Source organism: Xiphophorus couchianus, chromosome 2 (assembly GCF_001444195.1).
Source record: "Xiphophorus couchianus chromosome 2, X_couchianus-1.0, whole genome shotgun sequence".
In the NCBI taxonomy this organism is placed as follows: domain Eukaryota; kingdom Metazoa; phylum Chordata; class Actinopteri; order Cyprinodontiformes; family Poeciliidae; genus Xiphophorus; species Xiphophorus couchianus.
The window spans coordinates 3,491,605-3,514,147 of NC_040229.1; the positions used below are offsets into that span (position 1 = coordinate 3,491,605).

At 42.8% G+C, this 22,543-nt stretch overlaps 1 protein-coding gene across 1 annotated transcript; it reads right to left on the reverse strand.

Annotated features, from left to right (window-relative positions):
- Window positions 1–6,342: 6,342 nt before the first annotated feature.
- On the reverse strand, window positions 6,343–22,227 carry ubald1a (UBA-like domain containing 1a). The gene is made up of 3 exons (XM_028034121.1): window positions 21,555–22,227; window positions 20,954–21,016; window positions 6,343–8,294 (listed from the first exon to the last, which is right to left on the reverse strand). The coding sequence occupies exons 1-3, from the start codon at window positions 21,660–21,662 to the stop codon at window positions 7,977–7,979; spliced, it is 489 nt and encodes a 162-aa protein (XP_027889922.1). The 5' UTR covers window positions 21,663–22,227; the 3' UTR covers window positions 6,343–7,976.
- Between the last annotated feature and the right edge of the window lie 316 nt (window positions 22,228–22,543).

The following is a 22,543-nucleotide window of genomic DNA, read 5'->3' on the forward strand; positions in this document are numbered from 1 at the left end:
AAAATTGTTTTTGATCAAAAACTGAACTTGAATCGGTTAAAAAACCAAAAACCTGCAGAAACTTTAAAAAAGAAACTAAATTTAATCTGAATGTTAGAAACAAATTTAGAGTTTATTTAGTTTCTGACAGGACAGAAATAAACGGCGTGTGTGTGTGTGTGTGTGTGTGTGTGTGTGTGTGTGTATTGCTGCTGACTGTAAAATCAACGACCTTTGCAGTCGGGTCGTATCAGAGGATCTGCTGGCCTCTTTTCTTCTCTTATTTTTTTTATTTCCATTTTTTTCTGAAGAGTTTTTGCGGCGCTAGTGGCTCATATTTTTTGCGACAGTACGCAGACAGGAAGGAGGGCGAAGGACAGGTCAAAGGTCGCCGGGACGGACCCGCGACGAGGTCTAAGGCCTCCAAACGTGGGGCGTGCTAAACCCGCTGCGCCACCACAGCACGGCCCAAACTTTTCTTCTCTTATGTCAGAATTTGCTAAACTAAAACATTTGACCCAAATCATCCAAAACTGGAAGTTATCCCTGATTCTGACCCAATAAGATTATGAATTTTAATAAAATTTGTAAAAATGTCCTGAATACGTTTTCTCATCTTTAATTATTTTATTTTTGGTAATTCTGACTCACCTAAAATGAGAAAAGTTAAATTATATTTAACTTCAACTGTGTTATTATATTCTATAATGTCCTGTTTTTATTAACTTAGTGGAAAATAATGAAAATGAACAGAAATAAAAGCTGGAAAACATCAGTAAATAATGTAACGTCATACGGGGGGCGGGGCTGCGTGCGTGCATTCTGCCGCAAGGTGGCTCAATTTTGACCCGCAAGACGTAACCGGTAAAATCAGGTTTAGGATTTTCAAAATAAAAGATCCGGAAGTTGTTCATTATTTCTTGCGCGGACCCGTGCTTGGTCCGGTGGTTCAGGACCACTGCCGTAGTTGATTACCATTTACAGTCATTTAACTGTTAAAGTTTATTACTTTATCAAATATTTTTAGTTTATTCCCAGAACCGAAATTAAGAATTTTCTTCATTAAGCCAAATAAAATGGATTTGTGTAAAAACTTGTAAAACCTATTGATATAAAAATAAAATTTTGAAAAACCTAAGAAAAAATATTATTTTTCATTTGAGGAAATATAAACTTTGCACAGAAAATCTCATCCTAAAAAATTACAAAAAGTGTCAGAGGGACAAATTTGTTTCTGAATTGCAGTCAAAGGTCACCAAAAATAAATAAAGTTGATAAATAAACAGACCAACAGTAAAAGCTGCAGATGAACACTAGATGTCACCAGAGAGCGGAAATGAAGGACAGCGTCTTTGGTTTACATGGGTGACGTCATTGATCCTGCAGTAGCATTTCTTCATCCATCCATCCATCCATCAGCATCTCCAGAAACATGAGGAGACAAAACTCAGATTGTTCTTTTCCTCTCATAACGATGGTAGGAGAGGAAAGAGAGAGAGGCACACACAGATCAGATAACATGTGTGTGTGTGTGTGTGTGTGTGTACCACCTGCTCAGGTGTTAGTCACCCAGGGAGATTACTCCCAGTTCCAGGTGGTTAATGAGTTTCGTTTTACAGCAGCTGTGAACAATAGAGTTACTGTAACAGTAAAACCGTCAGGAGCTGCAGGAAGTTTCATCCTTTAATTACACTTCATGATTCTTTCCTTTGATGAAAATGTGATTATTTACCTTTTGTTTTATAAAAGCAGGTTTAGGAACTACTTGGAGGGTTTGAATGAAGCAGCAACACAAAGTCTGAAGATCATTTGTTGAAATATAAATTCAGAACTAAATAAATGCTGATATGAAAACATTACAGGAACATAAAAAAGCAAAACTAAACCTTTTATCCACATTAAAGCATTAAAACACATCAATCAGGTGAAGTGAACAGTAACTCAGTTTGATGCTTCAGCACCAAAAGCTGTGCTAATCCAGGGAGCAGCTAGCGTTAGCTTATAGCTCATTTCATTATAAACAAAATCATGTTTAGTATTAAATTCAGCCTGATGATCCGAATCATGTCTAAAACAGGAGAAATCACTGACAGACGTCAGCATTACTAACATAGCAGTTAGCATCAGGCTGGTTAGCCAATAGGCATTAGCATCTGAACCAGCTGCAGTAATAAAAATTAATATTTAGCTTCTGGTTCATTCTGGGAACAACAACATGGACAGTGAACGTCTGTCTCTTTAAGGACCCCTGCTCTTTCTGAAGCTCCACCTCCAGAACATGGCTCCTCTATTAACCCTTTGACGTTTCTACCAGCATTGCCCCCTGAGTGGGGGCGGAGCTGCACCTCGAAGGAGGAGCTAGGTTCACCCAGGCATTTCACAGCTGAATGGTTGCCATGGAGACTAAAGGATTTCTCAAACACGCAAGAATCAAAGCAACACTGAAGGTTTGATTTAATGAGGGAAAAACATGAAAACATTGATTTTACATGACACCGGCCCTTTAAGTTTCTCGCTCATAATGACACACAGTTGCCATGAGAGTTGCGCATTGCCTGGATTAGTGTGTGTGTGTGTGTGTGTGTGTGTGTTTTAACAGTGATGTCCCATACCTATGAGGACCAGTCTGTATTCTTCCTGTTCCTGTCGGCTGATCTGGCCGGTTTGCAGGAGGCGGTCATGAATGATTCTGATGATTCTGAAACACGAGCAGAGAGCCGGACCATCAGGAAGTGAGGAGAAGAACGGAGGAAAACGAGACGAACCTGCAGCTGCTGGTCGGGTCCAGACTCTGCAGGAAGGAAAAACTCACCAGAACCAGAACCTCTGCATCTCCTCCATGTTGGGCTCTGGTTCTGTTCCGGTTCTGCAGGGCCTCCTGGATGAGTTGCTGATGAGCTCTTGGAATGGTTCTGGTGGATCCTGGTTCTACTGGGAAGGATGTGAGCTTCTCTGTAGTCCAGAAGAAATCAAGTTAATCACAGTTCATTTAGGATTTAAATCAAGAGCATGTTTTCTCTCTGCTCTGACCCAAGCCAACCTGTTCCCCTCCTGGCCTGTGGGGGCGCTGCACCAAGAACCACTGAAGGAAACGACACAAAAACCTCTGAAGACACTGAGAGCAACTTCCTTCTTCACCAGATGGAAACAAGATGGAGGCGTCAGATTTTTCTCTTTAGTCTTTGGCTGAAGACCAGGAGCCATTTCTGCTGCTAATGCTAAGCTAGTGTAACAGTTGTAAAAAGGATCAACACTGGAATCAGGATCTGCGTGGGTTTATTCCTATAAGACAGTGTGGGTCACTCAACCATCGTATGGTCAGTCAGTCTGATCCCTGCGGCCCAACAAACACATTTTGGAGGGAAAACTTCAGACAAACTTTATAAGCGTAACAGTTTAATTTTAACCAAACCCAAAGTTTTTAAAACACTTAGACAGTTAACATTATATTTTTATGCAGCACAAAAACTGTGGGAACTATTTTTAACGATATAAACATTACTGAGAGTGAGAGGTAGCATTAGCACGCATCTTACCAGCAGCTCAGTTAGGCAGCTTCTGCCTGGCTGCTGCAGCTACGTCACAGAACCTTGCTTTGTGCAACACTAATAACCGTCCTCCCAGAACAATATTTACAGTAGGAACCAAAAATAAAAGCAGTATAAAACAGAAATAGCCTGCAGCAGTGCGAAAGTGATAACAGACATGTCAATTCAACAAAAAGGTGTTTTGAGAAGGTTCATAAGAAAAATTAAAAATAAATAAAATTAACTCAGCTAGGCTAGCACGTTAGCTTTGGCTGTTTTTACCCAGAATGCCCTGCGCTGTAGTCTACTTCCTGCTTTTGGAGCGGTCTCTGGTCCGCTTGGTGTTCACATTCACACCGAACCAGAGTTCACTTCAACTGAACCCAGACCGAGGTTTGGCGGACCAGAGGTCAGAGGTCGATTAGCGTTCACACCTGACCAACCGGACCGAAGTTTATAGGCAAACAGACTGGAGTCGGGTTAAAGTGGACTTTTGCAATATAATAGAACAGCAGCATATTAACACGAGTAACATTACCTGCTCCAGGCTCCCCCTGGTGGTCTGGAGTGGTCTTGCAGTATTTTTTGTTTTTGTTTTTTGTTTGTGTTTTGGAGTTTGTATCATTTATGTGTTGGCAGAGTGTTTCCGTGTTTGCTGAGACGAAGACATCGTCAATGAGGAAGATCAGCTGAAAGACGATTCGTCACTGTAATTTATAATTCAGCATCTGAACCAGTATGGACATGGGAACAGAACCAGTACTCCCAGCAGACGCTTTATTATTCAATAAGGAAGTGAAATAAAGAATAAAAGTGACAAAGATCCGGAGAACAGAAACAACATGGTTCTGTTTCTGTCAACAAATACAACTTCCTCTGCTGCCAGTCTGAGCTGACTGTTGTTTTAAAGACGCCGTGTGTGTGTGTGTGTGTGTGTGTGTGTGTGAACTGGTGCTAATGCAACAGGGATAAAGCAGCTTTGTGTCCGGCTCAGGATCTCGGCCCGGAGCGGCGGAGCGGCCATTGTTTCAGGTTCACTGCGGTCGTTCACACAGAACCAGAAATACAGAACACAGAACCAGACATCGGAACAGCAGAACCAACTGTTCGGCCCATTTGAGTTTTTAGTCTGATGGGTCAGCAGAATCAGTCCAGAACGTCCGTTTGGATCAGAACCGACACCGCTGCAATGCTGATATTTATTTATAATCAAAGCCGATTATTATTCATTATTTAAGATCAATTTTCTCAATTTGCCAACATTTTTACGTTTGTTTGTGTTTTTTTCCGACCTACTTCAGTCCAACATTGATCTGACGGTTAGGAACCAGATTTCTGATCAATAATCTATTAAAGCTTCACGTTCTGATCATCTGCTTCCCTTTAAAGTCTGAATTTACTGAATCCAACTGTATAAATCTTGAGTTTTTTTTGTTGTCACTCAGATGTTAAATTAATTAGTACATTTGAACATTACACCTGTTATTAATGTGACTTTAGCTGTGATGCTAATTAGACTCATTAGGCACTTAAGGAATTAATCTGATTATTTAGTGTATGTTGATTATTTTATTGATGCTGTTTTTGCTCAAACAAAACTTTAAAACGGAGTAAAAATATGTTTTTGAATAACCATCAAGGTGTTTTAACGGTAATTTCTGCCAAATCCCATTAATCTGTCCAATGAGCTCCAAGATTATTTTTTTCTGAAAAATTAAATCAGTTTTACAAATTAAATTTCAACATACATTTTTGAACAATCAGTTTTCCTCCTGTAGTGTTTCCAGTTTAACTAAATACTGAAAAATCAGTTTTCCTGACCTAGAAGCTTTTATAAATATTCTGTAACAGTATGTTCTTGGCAAAAATAATTGTCAATATTTATATTACTTTGTAATCTAAAGTAATCATTTAGTTTAAAGTTGCAAAGTCTAAATATTAATATAATTTACATTTTCTTCAGCCATAGCTTCACTATACTATTGCTTCTTATTACTATTACCCATTTCCATTCATTAGTTGCCTGGTGTATCAAATAAGCTTCATACCCAAAATCAGAAATAAACTTAAGAATTTTGGTCAAATTTAGTAAAAAAAAAAAAAGAAAAAAAGCCTAAATCTATTTTTTATGCACAAGCCCAGTTTAAGATTAATAATATTTACTGAATTTATTAAACACTTTAGCTTCCATAACAAACATGCAGTTCCCACTCCGTCCACTAGATGGTATAAAGGTTCTTCAAACAGCAAATTTAGTATGAGAGGCAGATGCACCAACCAACATTTATGGTTGTAATATTTTTCTTTGGCTGATTTCTGATCCGGTTCCAGACATGGCAGATGTCCACCACTCTCTTCCTGTGTTTCAGCTGCAGCGCAGCGGCTTCGGCACCAGAACTTTCTCCATCTGGTTCCAGTAAAGTTTTATTTGATCTTAAAGGAGAGGAATGATGCATTATGGGTAATAAAAAGTTTTTACAGTAGTGATGCTTGTCAGCTGCTTGGTTCTGATGGCCTCCTCTAACCGGGTCAGGCTGTTCTCTGGACCCGCCGTGTTTATTCTTCCTCTTATCTCCCCAGAAGTTCAGCTGCAGCCGCTGCCAACGTGGTGAAGCTCCAAGCAAAGCAGCTGGAGGCCAGACGGGCAACCCGCTCCACTTCCTGGTGGGCGGAGCCTGCAGGTCAGATAAGGACAGGCGAACCCTGTGACCCCGCCCCTCACCGCTGGGTGTGGGCGCTTAAGAGGAGATTACATTCAGAAAGCTGCTTTTGGTTTAAATCCAAGAATCTGAGGACAGTGGAGACATTATTAAAGTTATAATAACCCAAAACTTCATCCAATCATCACCTTTAATGCATTTAGAAACAGGAAGTGAAGGAAAAGTTGGTTTCCTGAAGAGGTTGACATACAATATTTATTTAGGTTCACAAAAATGATAAGTTATTTATCAGGTAGTCCACAAATATTGTGGGAATGGTCTCATACAGTCATACAACGGGGGAAACATACATGAGAAACCATTAGGAACATTAGGCCCCGCCCACAAACTGACTGAACCAAATAAGGAACCAAACTTTGGGAAAAATGGGTCACATCCCACATTTTAGTCTAAAGAAACAGGATGATGGTTAATCCTCATCAATATGTCCGTAATTATTATTCTTAAAAAAAAAAAGACCCTAAGCTATTTAAAATATTTCATTTTAAAGTCTCTGATCAAAATCAAAACTGGAGAACCTGCTTTCAAAATATTGCGATTTTTTGAGGGTTGTTCCCGAAGCGCACCAGCGGCTGGTCGCCTTCAGAAACCTAGAGTCCAGCAACGGGTGGGGGAGGGGCGTCATCCTGTCCCTGAAAGTAGTCTGTAGTGCCTCCGACTCCCCCTGCTGGCCGTTTTCAGTCCTACACTCACATTTCTGTTTAATTTGGACTTTTGACAGCCAGATTCTGCTGCTCATTAATGGGAACACCCCCTCCTTAAGCCCCGCCCTCCCGCCATAAGCCCCGCCCCTCCTGAAACACGCCTTGTGTATGCTTTCCACAAAAGATGTCACACGCTGTGAACACGTCATGCAAAAAGTGGCATTTCTGTTTAAAAAGATGGAGTAGTCTCGTTTTTAATCTCTCGTCATTTTAGCTGCGACTGTTTCACGTTTACAAAAGATCAACCTAAAGCCCCGCCCACTTCCTGGGCTTCCCGCCTCTCAACAAATAAAACGTCATTAGAAACAATAAGATGGAAAGGATGATTTGTTGCCTTGAAGCCTCCTGCAGTCCAGGTGAAACAGCGAAAGGAGAAGTCGGCTGGTTGAAGAACAATCCCTGATTGGCTGAGAGAAGTCAGGTGACCACCAGGTCGGGTGAGAAGAGGTCCCCCCCTCTGACGGATATGGAGGCGTTTTGTTTCCTGCTAAACCCTAAATTATGCGTTTACATTAATATATATATATATATATATATATATATATATACTGGAACTTTATGAATACACGTCTGATTACAGGCCGACCGCTCGCTTGCTCTCATGCGTCCCACATGCGTCCCACGCGCCACCAGTTGGTGATCAAATCTGAATCTTAAAGAATAAAAAAATCACTGCCTTGTTTTCCTCATGCAGTACAGACGTTCGCAGGAACATAGAACAGCAGTGGGTTAAAAAAAACACCGGCTGGAAAACAAAAAGACTTGCTGCCTTGAAAGTCCTTGAATATGGTGGATAATCCTTGGGCGTGACATTTTTTTAATTTCTGTTTTGTACTTGAATATCTCTTGTTGGAATCTTTATTGGTAATGAAACTAGAATCCTCGGCGTTTCTCTTTAATCCTCCATAAATCAGTTTTTCTTGGTTTGCGTAGATTTTTTCCGATCTAATCCCGTTTCTACCCATTATTGCCACCCACCCGCCCCGCTCCCCCCCCCTCACCGTCGCCATGACAACAGCGAGGCGGGGGGGGCCGTTTCTAGTCCTTCATCTTTCCGCCTCCATGGCGACGCTGGCCTTCTGCTCGGCGCCCGCGTGCGGGGCGACGCCCACCGGCCAGGGGGGCAGGCAGGGCTGCGTGGGGGGCGGAGTCCAGAGTCCCTGCTGCGGCTGTGGCGCGTTGGGCGCGCCGGGCGCCGCGCCCCAGCCGCCCGCCTGAGGGGGCGGCGGCGAGGTCGCCATGGAGACGGCCATGGGGCTGCCGGCACTGCTGGCGAAGCTCTCGGAGGCTTTCAGCCGGGAGAACATGGTCAGCGCGTCGGGGAAGTTGGGGGGCGTGGCCGGCGTGTTGGCGGGGGTACACATCTGAGGAAGAGGAGAGGAGAGGAAGAGCGGGGTTACTGACTGGACGCACAGCGCCACCTGCAGGAAATATTCACAATATTATAGTTGAAATTGATTATTACTTGATGTATTTTATTAGTAAGAAATATAATTAATCTGAGCTTCATGATCAAAACTGATTTATTATCATTTCCTCCGTTTATTATTTGATTTTGCTCTGATTTTGTTAAACCATAAGAGACAAATTCAGGTGAATCCAAAACGTGGAACGATGACAGCAGAAACCAGAACCGCCTCCAGCGTTGGAGGACGGATTCTCCTTATAAAGATTCTGGTTCTGGTTCTGGTTCTGGTGGGAAGTTGAGGGGAATCCCATCCGCTGATGATGCAACACCGTCTGACTCACTTCCTGTTGCAGAAAAGCTTCCAGCTGATAAATCAGGTCAACATGTGAACAAAGTGAAGCTCTGACAACAACAGGGCGACCTTTGACCTGACAGCCACCAGGCGGGTCGGATTAACAGATTCAGCTCTAAATGCAGAAAAAAGTTTTTTATTTCTGCTTTCATGGTAAAATTGATTAATAATCTGATCATCGTCACACTTCCTACAAGCTGCTGCATGTTTTCTACACTCCACTAATAATAATAATAATAATGGTAAATAAAAAACAATGGAGGACGGATTATAACATGAAATAAAGTCATTTATGAGCCAAACATAAAAAAAATAAAAATCTTATCAACTTATTTGATTATGCAGTTTTTGTTTTCCTTTTTTCATATTTAGTAAAAGTTTTTTTTATTTTATTTCATAATTTTTCTCCAATATTTTGTATTTTTTTAGTTTTATTTGTTCCCTTTTTTATCATACATTGATTTAATATTTTATTCTTTTCAATCTTTTTGCTCCTGTTCTCTGTGAATTTGATTGGCTGGGATTTAGAGTCAGCTTCGCTCCGATTGGTCAGAAAATGGTTCATGTTCTGATCCAGATGTTTGCTGACAGGCAGAACCGGACCCGACCGGCGCCATCTGATCCACTGCCGTCCCGTAACCATGGAAACGGACGGTTCTGAACCCTGAGTCCTCTGAGTGGTCAGACAGGAAGTGCTGGCTCCTTTCTCTGGAGTCACTTCCTGTCTGACCTCTACCCAACCTCTGGCTGCAGGAGGCGCAGCAGTGGCGACGCACGACCTCAGAACGGCCAGCGTGGGGCGCTCACCTGCACCACACCTCATGTTTTAAAACTTGGTCTGGATTAAACCAGGAAGCAGGTCTGGACTAAAACAGGAAGCAGGTCTGGATTAAACCAGGAAGCAGGTCTGGATTAAACCAGGAAGCAGGTCTGGACTAAAACAGGAAGCAGGTCTGGATTAAACCAGGAAGCAGGTCTGGATTAAACCAGGAAGCAGGTCTGGACTAAAACAGGAAGCAGGTCTGGACTAAAACAGGAAGCAGGTCTGGATTAAACCAGGAAGCAGGTCTGGACTAAAACAGGAAGCAGGTCTGGACTAAAACAGGAAGCAGGTCTGGATTAAACCAGGAAGCAGGTCTGGATTAAACCAGGAAGCAGGTCTGGATTAAACCAGGAAGCAGGTCTGGATTAAACCAGGAAGCAGGTCTGGATTAAACCAGGAAGCAGGTCTGGATTAAACCAGGAAGCAGGTCTGGACTAAAACAGGAAGCAGGTCTGGACTAAAACAGGAAGCAGGTCTGGATTAAACCAGGAAGCAGGTCTGGACTAAAACAGGAAGCAGGTCTGGACTAAAACAGGAAGCAGGTCTGGATTAAACCAGGAAGCAGGTCTGGATTAAACCAGGAAGCAGGTCTGGACTAAAACAGGAAGCAGGTCTGGACTAAAACAGGAAGCAGGTCTGGACTAAAACAGGAAGCAGGTCTGGATTAAACCAGGAAGCAGGTCTGGATTAAACCAGGAAGCAGGTCTGGATTAAACCAGGAAGCAGGTCTGGACTAAAACAGGAAGCAGGTCTGGACTAAAACAGGAAGCAGGTCTGGACTAAAACAGGAAGCAGGTCTGGATTAAACCAGGAAGCAGGTCTGGATTAAACCAGGAAGCAGGTCTGGACTAAAACAGGAAGCAGGTCTGGACTAAAACAGGAAGCAGGTCTGGATTAAACCAGGAAGCAGGTCTGGATTAAACCAGGAAGCAGGTCTGGACTAAAACAGGAAGCAGGTCTGGACTAAAACAGGAAGCAGGTCTGGATTAAACCAGGAAGCAGGTCTGGACTAAAACAGGAAGCAGGTCTGGACTAAAACAGGAAGCAGGTCTGGATTAAACCAGGAAGCAGGTCTGGATTAAACCAGGAAGCAGGTCTGGACTAAAACAGGAAGCAGGTCTGGATTAAACCAGGAAGCAGGTCTGGATTAAACCAGGAAGCAGGTCTGGACTAAAACAGGAAGCAGGTCTGGATTAAACCAGGAAGCAGGTCTGGACTAAAACAGGAAGCAGGTCTGGACTAAAACAGGAAGCAGGTCTGGATTAAACCAGGAAGCAGGTCTGGACTAAAACAGGAAGCAGGTCTGGACTAAAACAGGAAGCAGGTCTGGACTAAAACAGGAAGCAGGTCTGGATTAAACCAGGAAGCAGGTCTGGATTAAACCAGGAAGCAGGTCTGGACTAAAACAGGAAGCAGGTCTGGATTAAACCAGGAAGCAGGTCTGGATTAAACCAGGAAGCAGGTCTGGACTAAAACAGGAAGCAGGTCTGGATTAAACCAGGAAGCAGGTCTGGACTAAAACAGGAAGCAGGTCTGGACTAAAACAGGAAGCAGGTCTGGATTAAACCAGGAAGCAGGTCTGGACTAAAACAGGAAGCAGGTCTGGACTAAAACAGGAAGCAGGTCTGGATTAAACCAGGAAGCAGGTCTGGATTAAACCAGGAAGCAGGTCTGGATTAAACCAGGAAGCAGGTCTGGACTAAAACAGGAAGCAGGTCTGGACTAAAACAGGAAGCAGGTCTGGATTAAACCAGGAAGCAGGTCTGGATTAAACCAGGAAGCAGGTCTGGATTAAACCAGGAAGCAGGTCTGGACTAAAACAGGAAGCAGGTCTGGACTAAAACAGGAAGCAGGTCTGGATTAAACCAGGAAGCAGAGCGTAGAGACCATCTATCTGAGCCGCTTATCAACATGTTTGGTCTGATTTATTAAAATAAGCTTCGTGTTCAGAGCAGAAGCTGAGCTGCAGCGCAGCTTCCAGCAGCTAGACTATAGAAGATCCAGTACCTATACCTGCTGCTCCAGCTGGGTTTCTCAGAATCACTCAACAAGTCAGCAAACTTTAAGACCCAACTGGCCCGGTTCTGGATCTTAACACATTAAATTCTCGACCAGTTTTCAGTTTAGTTTAGTTTATTTTTTGTAACTTTTATCAACATTATCATGTTTTCTAACTGAACCAGATGTTTTTACAGTTGAATATTTTCTTACAGTATATATGGCTAATTTCACATTACTGCAGTTGATTGGACTACAATGTTATTAGCCAATAATAAGCTGCGTTGCATCCAGTATGTTTGAACAAGTTTTTTACTGTTTATTGGTTGAAAATGTTTTGAATGAAGAAGTTCATTAATAAAATAAGTTGTTTTTTTGCAGCTGTAAAAACTTTCTTGTTGTGATGAAAACGTTGAATTATTTTTCTCAGTAGCTGTGAATCAGATTTTATCTGCAATTTATTGTTGCAAAGACAATAAAACGGAGCCGTGTCCAACGTTCACTGAATGCAGCACGTTTTATTAACCAGTCGTTATGGAAACGCCTCCAGAGGGAAAAACCAGATTTAATACGGAGTTTCGATCTTTGTTGCGTTTTGGAGCCGGGTCAGAATAAACCCGAGTTTAGTGAAGTTTCACAGTTTGGTTCAGGAGGCAGAGGAAGCAGCTGATCGCTGGTTTGTGTCCTGACCTGAACGACCTTCAGGCTGCAGCTGGAAGGTCAGAGCTGCAGAGAAAACCCAGCCAACACGCAGCGGGACGAGACCGAACACCAACACCGGCTGACAGACGAACCGCACGGAGCTGAGAGCTGAGAGCTGAGAGCGGCGCTCAGCCGTCACTGAAACAATAAACTCATTTAGTTATCAATCTGAACAGCCAGCAGGACGAACGTTTCTACATCACCGCAACAGAGGAACAATTATATCGCCGAGTTGAGACCAATTTACAGTAATATAATAATAATGATGGAATAATAATAAGAACACAAAAACCAGAAAACTTTAAATTCTTAACATTTAACTCTGGAAGACATTTAAATCAACAAATAAAACAAATTCTGAAAAATCTGCTGCTTGAGACCAAAACACCAAACTGAAACTTTTATCAGCCAGTTTCTGGTAGAAAGAGAAAAACTATAAATCATGCAAATGGAAATGATTGAGTTTGCTTTAAATTATCATGCGATTAATTGATTTATTGATTGTAGCGCCAGGCCTGCTCACCAGAATCTAGAAAAGTTAATTTACTGAAATATCAACATTCAGAGCCGTAACGTTCCCATCGACTGGCAGGTCAGAAAATGATGATTTTCCTGTTCAATAAATAATTACATCTTATTTATTTGCATCTTTTGATGTTTTTCTAATATTAAATGAAAACATTAAAACCTGCAGAATCTGACATTCATCTGATTAATCATCAGAAAACCTCAGTTAGCTGCAAAAACTAAATCTGAACTCATAAATAAATAATGTTAAATTTTATCTGAACGTTCTGTCAGGTAAACCTGGACCGGGTTTTACTCTGAGAACCCGGTCCAGGTTCTGGCAGCAAAGGTCCAGCCGGTTTGTGAACAAGCAGGAGACGAGCAGACAGTTTGTGATCAAAACACGGCCAACTGAGCCGTTCCCATGGCAACGGTTGTTATGAGCAAAAGGAGCACAGATCTGCTGCTGTTGGGACGGAGACCGGGTCACAGGTACCGGTCCGCTTCTGGAAACCTCCGCTCCGTTTGTCTGTAAACTCAGACGGTCTGAAGTTACAGGAACCATGGAGGCTTCACCACGCAATGTTTACCTTCACACACACACACACACAGAGATCACACACACACACACACACAGAGAGAGACACGCCATGTTTCGTTGCTAAACGTTCATCTGGAGACGTGAACTGGAAACCAGTTAAAATGTTTATGTTTCCCCTTCGAACAAACTGGAACGGACAGAAAGACCATAACCTGAAACATGACGTCCATAAATCTACAGCAACTTCATGATGACGGACATAAACAGCCGACTGGCTCCTGACGGCCATTTTCTCTGTGAAAATACATCCAGGTTAGATTACCAGCAGGTTAACTATAACTAGTGTTACCAGGTGACGAATCATCCAGAGGTTATTGTGGTAATATAATAATTATGAACACATTCTCAAAGATCAATAAACTTTAAGCTCTAATCAATATTTAACTCTGGAACTGGAAGACATTAAAATGATCAAAAACAAACAACAAATAAAATAATTACGAAATCTCTGATAGTTGAGACCAAAACTTTAATCATCCAGTTTCTGGTAGAAAAACAATAAATCACACAAATGGAAATTATTGAGTTTGTTTCAATTAATCATGTGATTAATTGATTTATTGCTTATTGTGAAGGCCTGATTATCAGAGAAATTACATGTTTAATCCTGATTAAAAGGAATGATGGAAATAAAGTGACTTTGTGGCGTTTAGCAGTAGTTCCAGCTGACAGTGATCGTCACCAACGTTCCTCAAACGCCTCAGTGAAAACATGCAGAGCAGGAGAACCAAGAGTTAAACAGAAACTGAAGGAAAAGTCAAAGCAAGCAGAAGAAGAAGTGCTGAGTGACGGTTGGAGCGTTGAGCCGATTGTTCCTGCTGCTTCATGTTTCACTGATTTAAAGGGAGCAGGTCAAAGGTTACTGCAGGCTTCAGGGTGAAAGAATATTTAAACGTCCAAACACATTTCTACTCCAGACACTGAACTCTCTGGTCAACGAGCCGAGTCATCCTCCACTAAACTTTCAGGTTTCTCTGCTGATCTCCTCTAAACAGGAAGCTCCTCACTGACAAACCAAACGGACCGTCAGGAAGCTGCTTTCTCCCGGAGGTCAGTGAACGCATCATCACCGTGGATCATTAGCTCACAGTTTGGTTTCAGCCGCCGCCACCGGAGCGAACAGCGAGCCCCACTTACTGAAAAAAACAAGGCTGGCAGAAACAAGCAGGTCAAAGGTCAATGTGAGACCAGGTGTGTGTGTACACACACACACGCTGCAGGAGTTTTTACTTTCACTTCTGAAACGTTGCTTCCAGTTTCATGATGAAAACTTTAAGTTCACTCTGCTGCTGGCAGAAAGTCGATTTTTTGTTTCTGATCCGGTTTTAACCGACTTAACAGAAAATAATTTCATATTTTCGTCTCTTCAGCGAGTTTTCCAATCAGGGCCAGGCAGAAAAAACTGTATAGATTAGAAATATTTCATTAAAAGTTTCTTACTTCAAGCTGACAACGTCTCAGTTTAATCTGAAAAGTTTTGTGCACCTTTTCCACACATCAGACTTTTTAATCATTTTGCATTTTAAGCAATAAAATCAAATAAATAAATCATTTTCCAGGATTTTCCCTTTCATAAATTTATTTTACCAGCTCAAGCAGCTGCTGAAAAAACTAAAATATTCGATTACTGAAAAGATAGTTTACAACTGACTTGTTTGCTTGTGTTTCCTGTTGCGTGTGTGTGTGTATGTGTGTGTGTGTGTGTGTGTGTGTGTGTGTGTGTGTGTGTGTGTGTGAACGCTGTGACTCCAGGAATCAGTGTGAAAGCCAATCCGCCTCCTCGACTCAAACACATCTGGTCTGCGCCGCCGTCCTGCATGGAGTCTTGTTCCCTGAAGAACGTCAGGCCAACTTCCTCTGCCTGAGAGAGAGTGTGTGTGTGTGTGTGTGTGTGTGTGTGTGTCATGCCAAGCATTCAACCACATCTGAAGAGGCTTAGCCTGCACTCCCTGCATGTTCCAACATGTTACTCTGAATGTTTCCAAAAGCATGGTTTCCCAGAACCCTAACCACACACACACACACACACACACGCCCACACAGACACCCAGGATTCAGTCAGAAACTGATGCTCATCTCCTCAGACTGACCAGCAGCAGAAACTAAAAGGTTTGATTTCCTGTGAAGACAGGAAGTGTGTGTTGGTCCTGACAACGCAGCGTAACACAGTAAGAGGCGTAAACAGCTCCGTGTGTGTGTGTGTGTGTGTGTGTGTCATCACTCTGAGCTTTATGAAGGTAATTATAGCTCTGCTGCTCTCTGGGAGAGGAGAAAAGTCGGGATTTCAAGAAATCCTCCAGACGAAGCCACGCCTGGACACCCAGACCGTGTTTACCGTTACCAAAAACACACACACACACACACCTCCTCCTCGTTCTTCTTCTCTCCTCCTGTGAGCTGGCTGTGCCAGGAAACGGCCTCACACCTACTTTATAACCTCCCAGCAGCAGCGCAGCCTTCGGCTGATCCCACCAAAATAAAAGCCTTTTTTCCTATTATTCATATAATAATAATTTTTCCGCTTCGTATCTTTAGAGCGCAGCACCATGCTGCGTTTAGGGGTGGAACTGTAGGGGTCAAAGGTCTAAACATGATCTTGACATTAAGCTGTGCAGCTTTGAGTTGGAGCCTTTACTGACAAATACACACAGTGTGACGTCACCCCTCCAGCTCAGAGGAATAATAATAACACTGCGTTTCAGTCGTACTGCGACAGACGGCCGACCCGTTTAGTCCGGATGACCCGTTTAGTCCAGCCGACCCGTTTAGTCTGGCTGACCCGTTTAGTCTGGCTGACCTCGCCTGGAGATTATAATCTTTGTCAATATTCTGCTGATGTTCCAAGTGAATTTGCTGTTTCCATGAAATGTGATGAAAATCAGACATGACTGAGTTTAACGCAGCAAGTCATTAAAAATCATGGAGGTTCTGTTCTGGTTCTGGTACCAACATGTTCTCAGGAACATGAAGGAAACTCTGTGGTTCGTTTCTCTGCCTCGGTCTCCATGATGGAGTCACATGATCTCAGACAGCCAAGCCACTTCCTGTTCCGGTCACATGACCAACATTCAGATCCCTGAAGGTCTGACCGACATGGAGAAAATCAATCATGGAAACACAGAGACTGCAGCACAAACACAGAGGCTGCGGCACAAACACAGAGGCTGCGGCACAAACACAGAGGCTGCGGCACAAACATGGAGGCTGCAGCACAAACATAGATACTGCAGCACAAGTACAGAGACTGCAGCACAAACATGGAGGCTGCAGCACAAACTCAGAGGCTGCGCCACACTGAGGCAGTGTGTGTGCTGCAGCCCAACCCGATCGACCCGATCCAGATCTATAGATCCGATCGCTTTCGAAGCGTCGCTGTCTGAAAGTCACATTTTACCCAGCATGCATCATAATTCAGCAGCAGGAGAATCTGGACACAAAGTCTGACAGTGATGATGATGAAGTGATGAAAGCTGCTGAGTCAGCAGCTACGATATTTCATAACCAATATAAATATTGAGGATCATCAGATGACGACTGCTGCACTGCAAAAACACAAAACGTTACCAGGTAGATTTTACTCGCCAAGGTTCCGCCTGTGATCCGCTAGCAGCAGAGATGGGATTCATTTCTGCTTCAGAACATTTTCATTGAGTTCCTCCACTAGTTTAAATAAAGAAATAGATGAATGCTGTGTGTTTATAGTGCAGCAGCTGCAGCACGATGCTGCAGCAACGTCTCAGACGCTGCAGACAGAACAAAGAACGTTTCATAATGTTCGTCTGCTGGGTGTGGTAGCTTCATCTCTGATCCTCAGTCCCAGCTTGGCTTTTTCTCCTCCTGCAGTCCGACTGAGCGTGTCGGGTCAGAGGACCGACCTGAAGCTGCTGCAGCAGCAGCTGCTGCAGTTGCAGCTTCAGGGTCTCTAATGAGGCATCTGGTTAGTTTTTTTCTCAAACTCAGATTCGCCCGTCTGTCTGTTTCTCTCCTAACTTCCCACATGTCAAAAGGAAGATATTCTTTAAAACTGATTCACTGAAAAGCCCAGAATGTATTTGCATGTAAATAAACTTTAGGACAGTTTAACTTCTCTACATTCACAGTTCTTCCTTCACTTTAATCTCAGATTCTTCTGAACGGCTGTTTGACCTGAATCAGGCTGTAAAAATACTAATTCATCCAAATACTAGTGATTCCTTCTGCCTGGTTTGGATGTTTCGGCGTTTCCTGCGTCTTCCTCAGTGATGGAGACGAATTTCACCCTGAACTGTTGGTTCCTACGACACCGTTTTGTTTTTCTCCGTTTGTCATGTTGAAGTGAAAATGTCAGGAAAAAACATGCAGGAAAGAGTCAGTGGCTCTTTAAAATGTGAGAACACACACACACACACACACACACACACACACACACACACAGCCTTAAATAGCAGAAAACACACAAATCCTCTGAATCACATTCCTCAGAAGCTCTGCAGATAGAAACTGCCTGGCTCATCTTCAAGGAACTATTATTATTATTATTGCTAATAATAATAATACATTTGATCTGTCCAATAAATCCAGAAGGTTTATGGGATTTCACACGACAAGCATTTTGTTTTTAAAAGATGAAGTTAATGTTTTACAGTGAAACATTTCTCCTCTAAAGGAAACGAAACCCAACAGATAAATCCAAACGTCTGACACCAACAAACAGAACGGAAACATTTAATCCGTCACTGAATTCAACTCATTTCATAATCGATCCATCATTTCAGCCCTAAGCTACTGTAGATCTATTAATCATTAACTGAGCATGATGACTCTAAAAAAGATATTTTCTGAAACAACGCAGTAATGAAACCAAAACTGAACAATGATAGAAATATTTTACATTTACGATAAAAAACTTTCTTAGTTCTGTCAGAACATCAGTTCAGTTTCATCTGCTTCAAATTCTGTAAAAGAATAAATCAATCTCATATTGATCACATTTTGCATCCAATTATTGATGAGCTAATCAATAAATAATCTCTACTCTGTATTGATGTTCAGCGTTTCTCATTATGATGCTTGAAGGTTTTTTAATCTGCAGATGAAAAGTTTTTGATTCTCATGCTAGAAAATTGTTTTATTGTTTATGCAAAAAATGAACTGAATTATTTGTTTATTTGCATGGTTATGCATTTTCTGATACTGGATAGAATATGTTTAAGTGTTTAAATAAATCTGCAGAACAGATTGATGGAATACCAGCTGACTCAGCTAATGGTTAGCTGCAGTAATGTGGAGTTTCAGAGCTGCAGCTCGTCTCTGCAGGTCCAGAAGCATCGACCAAAGTCCAGAAGGAGTTCTGCACCGTTCTGCTGAGCTCACAGATTCTGGTTCCTCCAGTCCAACGACTGCTGGAGATTTTTTTTTCCTCAGTTTTTATTTAACTCAGACAAACAATCAGAGTTACAGCAGAAGGAGCCGATATTCACCCGAGTCTGGAAATTCAGTTAAACGATCCTGGTTTATAACGATGTCTGAGTGAGACAGAGACCGCATTGGCTGCTGCTGCTCGGGATGCGACAGCCAATCAGATCGGCTCTTACTGGAAGATGTGACTGAACCTGATTAACTGGACCCACCAGAAAAAATCCAAACAAGCTCCAGTCAGAGCTGCAGCAGGTCGCCGTTTGACTGCAGCAGCAGAACGACTCGGGCGTTTCCCGCAGAATCCGTTTCCTTCAGGAACAAATTATAACAACAACAATAATAACAATAATAATAATAAAGGAGGAGGAAGCTGCGTGTGATCGGCTGAAGCAGCCAGAACACAGTGAAACCGGGTCAACATGTCGGTTCTGCTCCAGAAAACAAACAATAAAAAGTTGCTCAGCATCACCATGAGGGAGTTCAGAGGAAAACATGGAATATAATATTCACCTGGGTTTATATGAGGAGAGTTTTTAGTTTTACGCTCAGAACCATCAAAGTTTAAATAGATTCATAAACATTTTATTTATTCAAATAAAATCTGTTCATGTTGGTTTGTTCCTGTTGGAACTTGATGCAATAACCGGATTATTAAATAGTTCTTAGGTGTTTAGAGCTGGATTAGTTCAAAATAAACTCAAAAAGGTAAAAAATGAAGCTTCAGATAAAAACCAAACTGTTTAAAACTAATAAAGCAGATGTGAGGGGCCCCCAGGGGCCCAAAGGGCCACCAGCGCGGCCAGCTGCCGAGGCTCAGAGAGAAACCAGATTACAGATGAAGAATCAAAAACTCCTGACTGCAGCAGTTTGATACCTGCTGGTTAGATGTTCTCACCTGGAGGGCAGAACCATCCTCACACACACACACACACACACACACACACACACACACACACACACACACACACACACACACACACACACACACACACACACACACACACACACACACAGAGCGGCTGATTGGAAACAGATCCAATAGTCACTGTTTGGCTGATATTAATGAATTATTATTATTATTACTATAATCGTTGCACCAGGTGCAGAAGAGCTGAACTGTCTCTGGGTCACTGAGTGAAAAACTTTATTCTGTATAAATAAAATGTTTAAAACAAAAGGAGAAGCTTTTCAATAGATAACAGGAAGGAAGCTGACAATTATTTTAATAAGTTGATTATTCTAACGATTAATAAAATAAAATAGTCTTATTAACCATATTTTTTATGCAACATCTAAGTTTATAATACAATATTAGAAATACATTAAAAAACACAAACAAACTAAATTTATTTCCTTTTTTAAATGAATCTGCAGCTGAAAATCCTTCACCATGGAGTCAGTGCAGAGCTGATCTGGGATTATTTTTGATCGACTGATTAATGAGACGTAGAGATTTATCTACAGAATGTGAACCAGGTGAAGATAAAACTGGACCAGAGGAGTTCTGGTCCAGTTCTGGCAGACATTTACAGATAAAGAAAGTCTGTGATGTGAAATGCAAGAGGTTTATATACTTTGAACAGCTTTGGTTAAATTACTGCTCCATGTGTTGTTTTGTCAGAAAACGGCATTTTCTAGAGTCTGAATTTATTACTAAATTAGCTGATTTATTTCAATAACTGATGAATTTGATGAATCTTTCCAGCTGTAAGCAGAAACTCAGTTTTCTCCTCAAACTCTGGATGTGAAATCCTGGCAGCTTGTTGGTGTCTGAGTAAAACTCCATCAGACGGATGGAAACACCAACTGAGCTAATCCAGAACCAGGAGGCTTAAAACGGAAATCCATAATCACTCAGTCTTTGCTTTAATGTAGAAACATCCAGTTTTACAGCGACCGCTCCCTCACAGTAACCAGTTTGGGTTTAACTGTTATTAAATGAACAGATTTGTGATTTGAGTTCAGATTCTGCAGCATGCCGGATCTCAGCCCGGTGAGTTGAGCTGAATGTACACCGTGTCCCTCCTCCTGCCTGCCCCCTGTGGCCGCTGCCGGAGCTGCAGCCTGGCTGTGTTTATTTCTGGAAGCTCACAACATGGCCGACATGTGCTTTGTTATTGTTAGTACAACATCGTCTCCCTCTGCGGCTCCCATCACCAGAACCACAGGCCGGCCGGCGGACCTCGGTTCGGCCGGAAACAGATTGAGAACGGGCGGGTTTCTGTCAGAACTCACCATTTGATGATGATGATGGCCATATGGGATATTTGTTTCTTGGAAAAAGGCACTGAGGGCAGTCTGAAAAAGGAAACACAACGCAGCAGTTTATGGGTGGAAATACGGATGAAAACCACATATTTAGGTGTTTATTCATCTTACAAAGAGTGTAAATAAGTCAATGAACCTGATTAGTGTAAAAGTGTGTAAAAGTGTGTAAATGTGTTATGTTGCATCAGAAGGCTCGTTTATAGGCCAGTCTGTACAACACGGCGGTCATCTTTATTGCGTAATAGTACTCTGGCCTCGGCTGTCGGATTATAGTATCTAATCTGGAGTAAAGTCTAACTGGATGCGCTTAACCTTGTGCGATACATTGTTGTACTTCACACTGAATTATTAAGCCCGAACTGAGCAACCATGGCGGTTCCGAAAAGTTCTGGATGTGGTTGAAGGAACAGTCGGTCTGAAGTAGAAACGTTTTTATTTTTTCTTTCTTGTTTGTATAAAGTGTCTGTAGAAACTGGCAGGATAAACATTAGCGGAGCGGCTAATGCTAACCCAGCCGAGCCGAACCGAACCGAGCCGAGCCGAGCCGCTTCCCCCCGGCTGCTCTCACCTCAAACTGCCAGTGTGCCGCTTGCAGGAGCTGCTTCGCTTGGTCTGCCGCACAACCCGCCGTCAGGACGAACTGGTTAATCATCACTTGATGTTTGAGTTCATCCATTTTCCGACCGAAGCCCGTCCGTTTCCTCCGAGAAGTGGCGGCAGCTGGTTCTGAGGCGGACTTTCCAACGCTCGGCGTTTATTTCTCCTCCTTCTGCTCTTTTGTTGGACCCCGTCGCACTCTGCCTCACTCGTCCACCATTACAGCCGGTTGAGCAAACACAAATATTTACTGTAGGAGCGGTGAGGAAGGACCTGGGCCTGATTGACACGATGACGCAGCCAATCCACGCAGAGCATGCGCAGATGGGAGTTGTAGGCCGTCAACCAGCGGCCTGGGTGTAGTTGTCTGGTGGCGGTTAAAGGAGGGAGAATCTTCATCTTTAAACATAAATTAAACCAGCATAAGTTATAAAATTAAAGTATTTTTAAAATATGACGCTTTTGTCGGTCAGAAATGACCCAGAAATCGACGCGTTCCGGCGATAGGCGTTTGTTTTGGACTACAAATCCCATGAGCATGCGCGTTGTTTGTAAAAGCTCCAGAAGGTTGACTTTTCTGAATGACGGCCTCGCTCGTCCAATTCCCACGCGCTGTTGTCAGCCGCTTGCCAAATATGGTAAACAAGTCCAGCAGCACCAATAACACGGGCCGGAGTTAAATTAGGCCGCGGCGCGGCGCGGCGGCGCGGTGCGGCGCCGCGCGGCGGCGTGTCCGCTCCTCGCCGCTCCCGCACGGCGGCGTGGCTCGGTGCGGGGAACGCCGAGATGCTGCAGCGCATCTGATGCACGTATTGCGGGGCTGCAACCGCACACATCCGCTTCTCTCCTTTGTTAACAGTTTTCTGACATGTTCCTTTTGTCTGAAGTGGTTTGACAGAGAAACGATTCATTTAGTGAAACATCTTTATGACTTTGTCAAAACTCACTTTAAAAATGCTG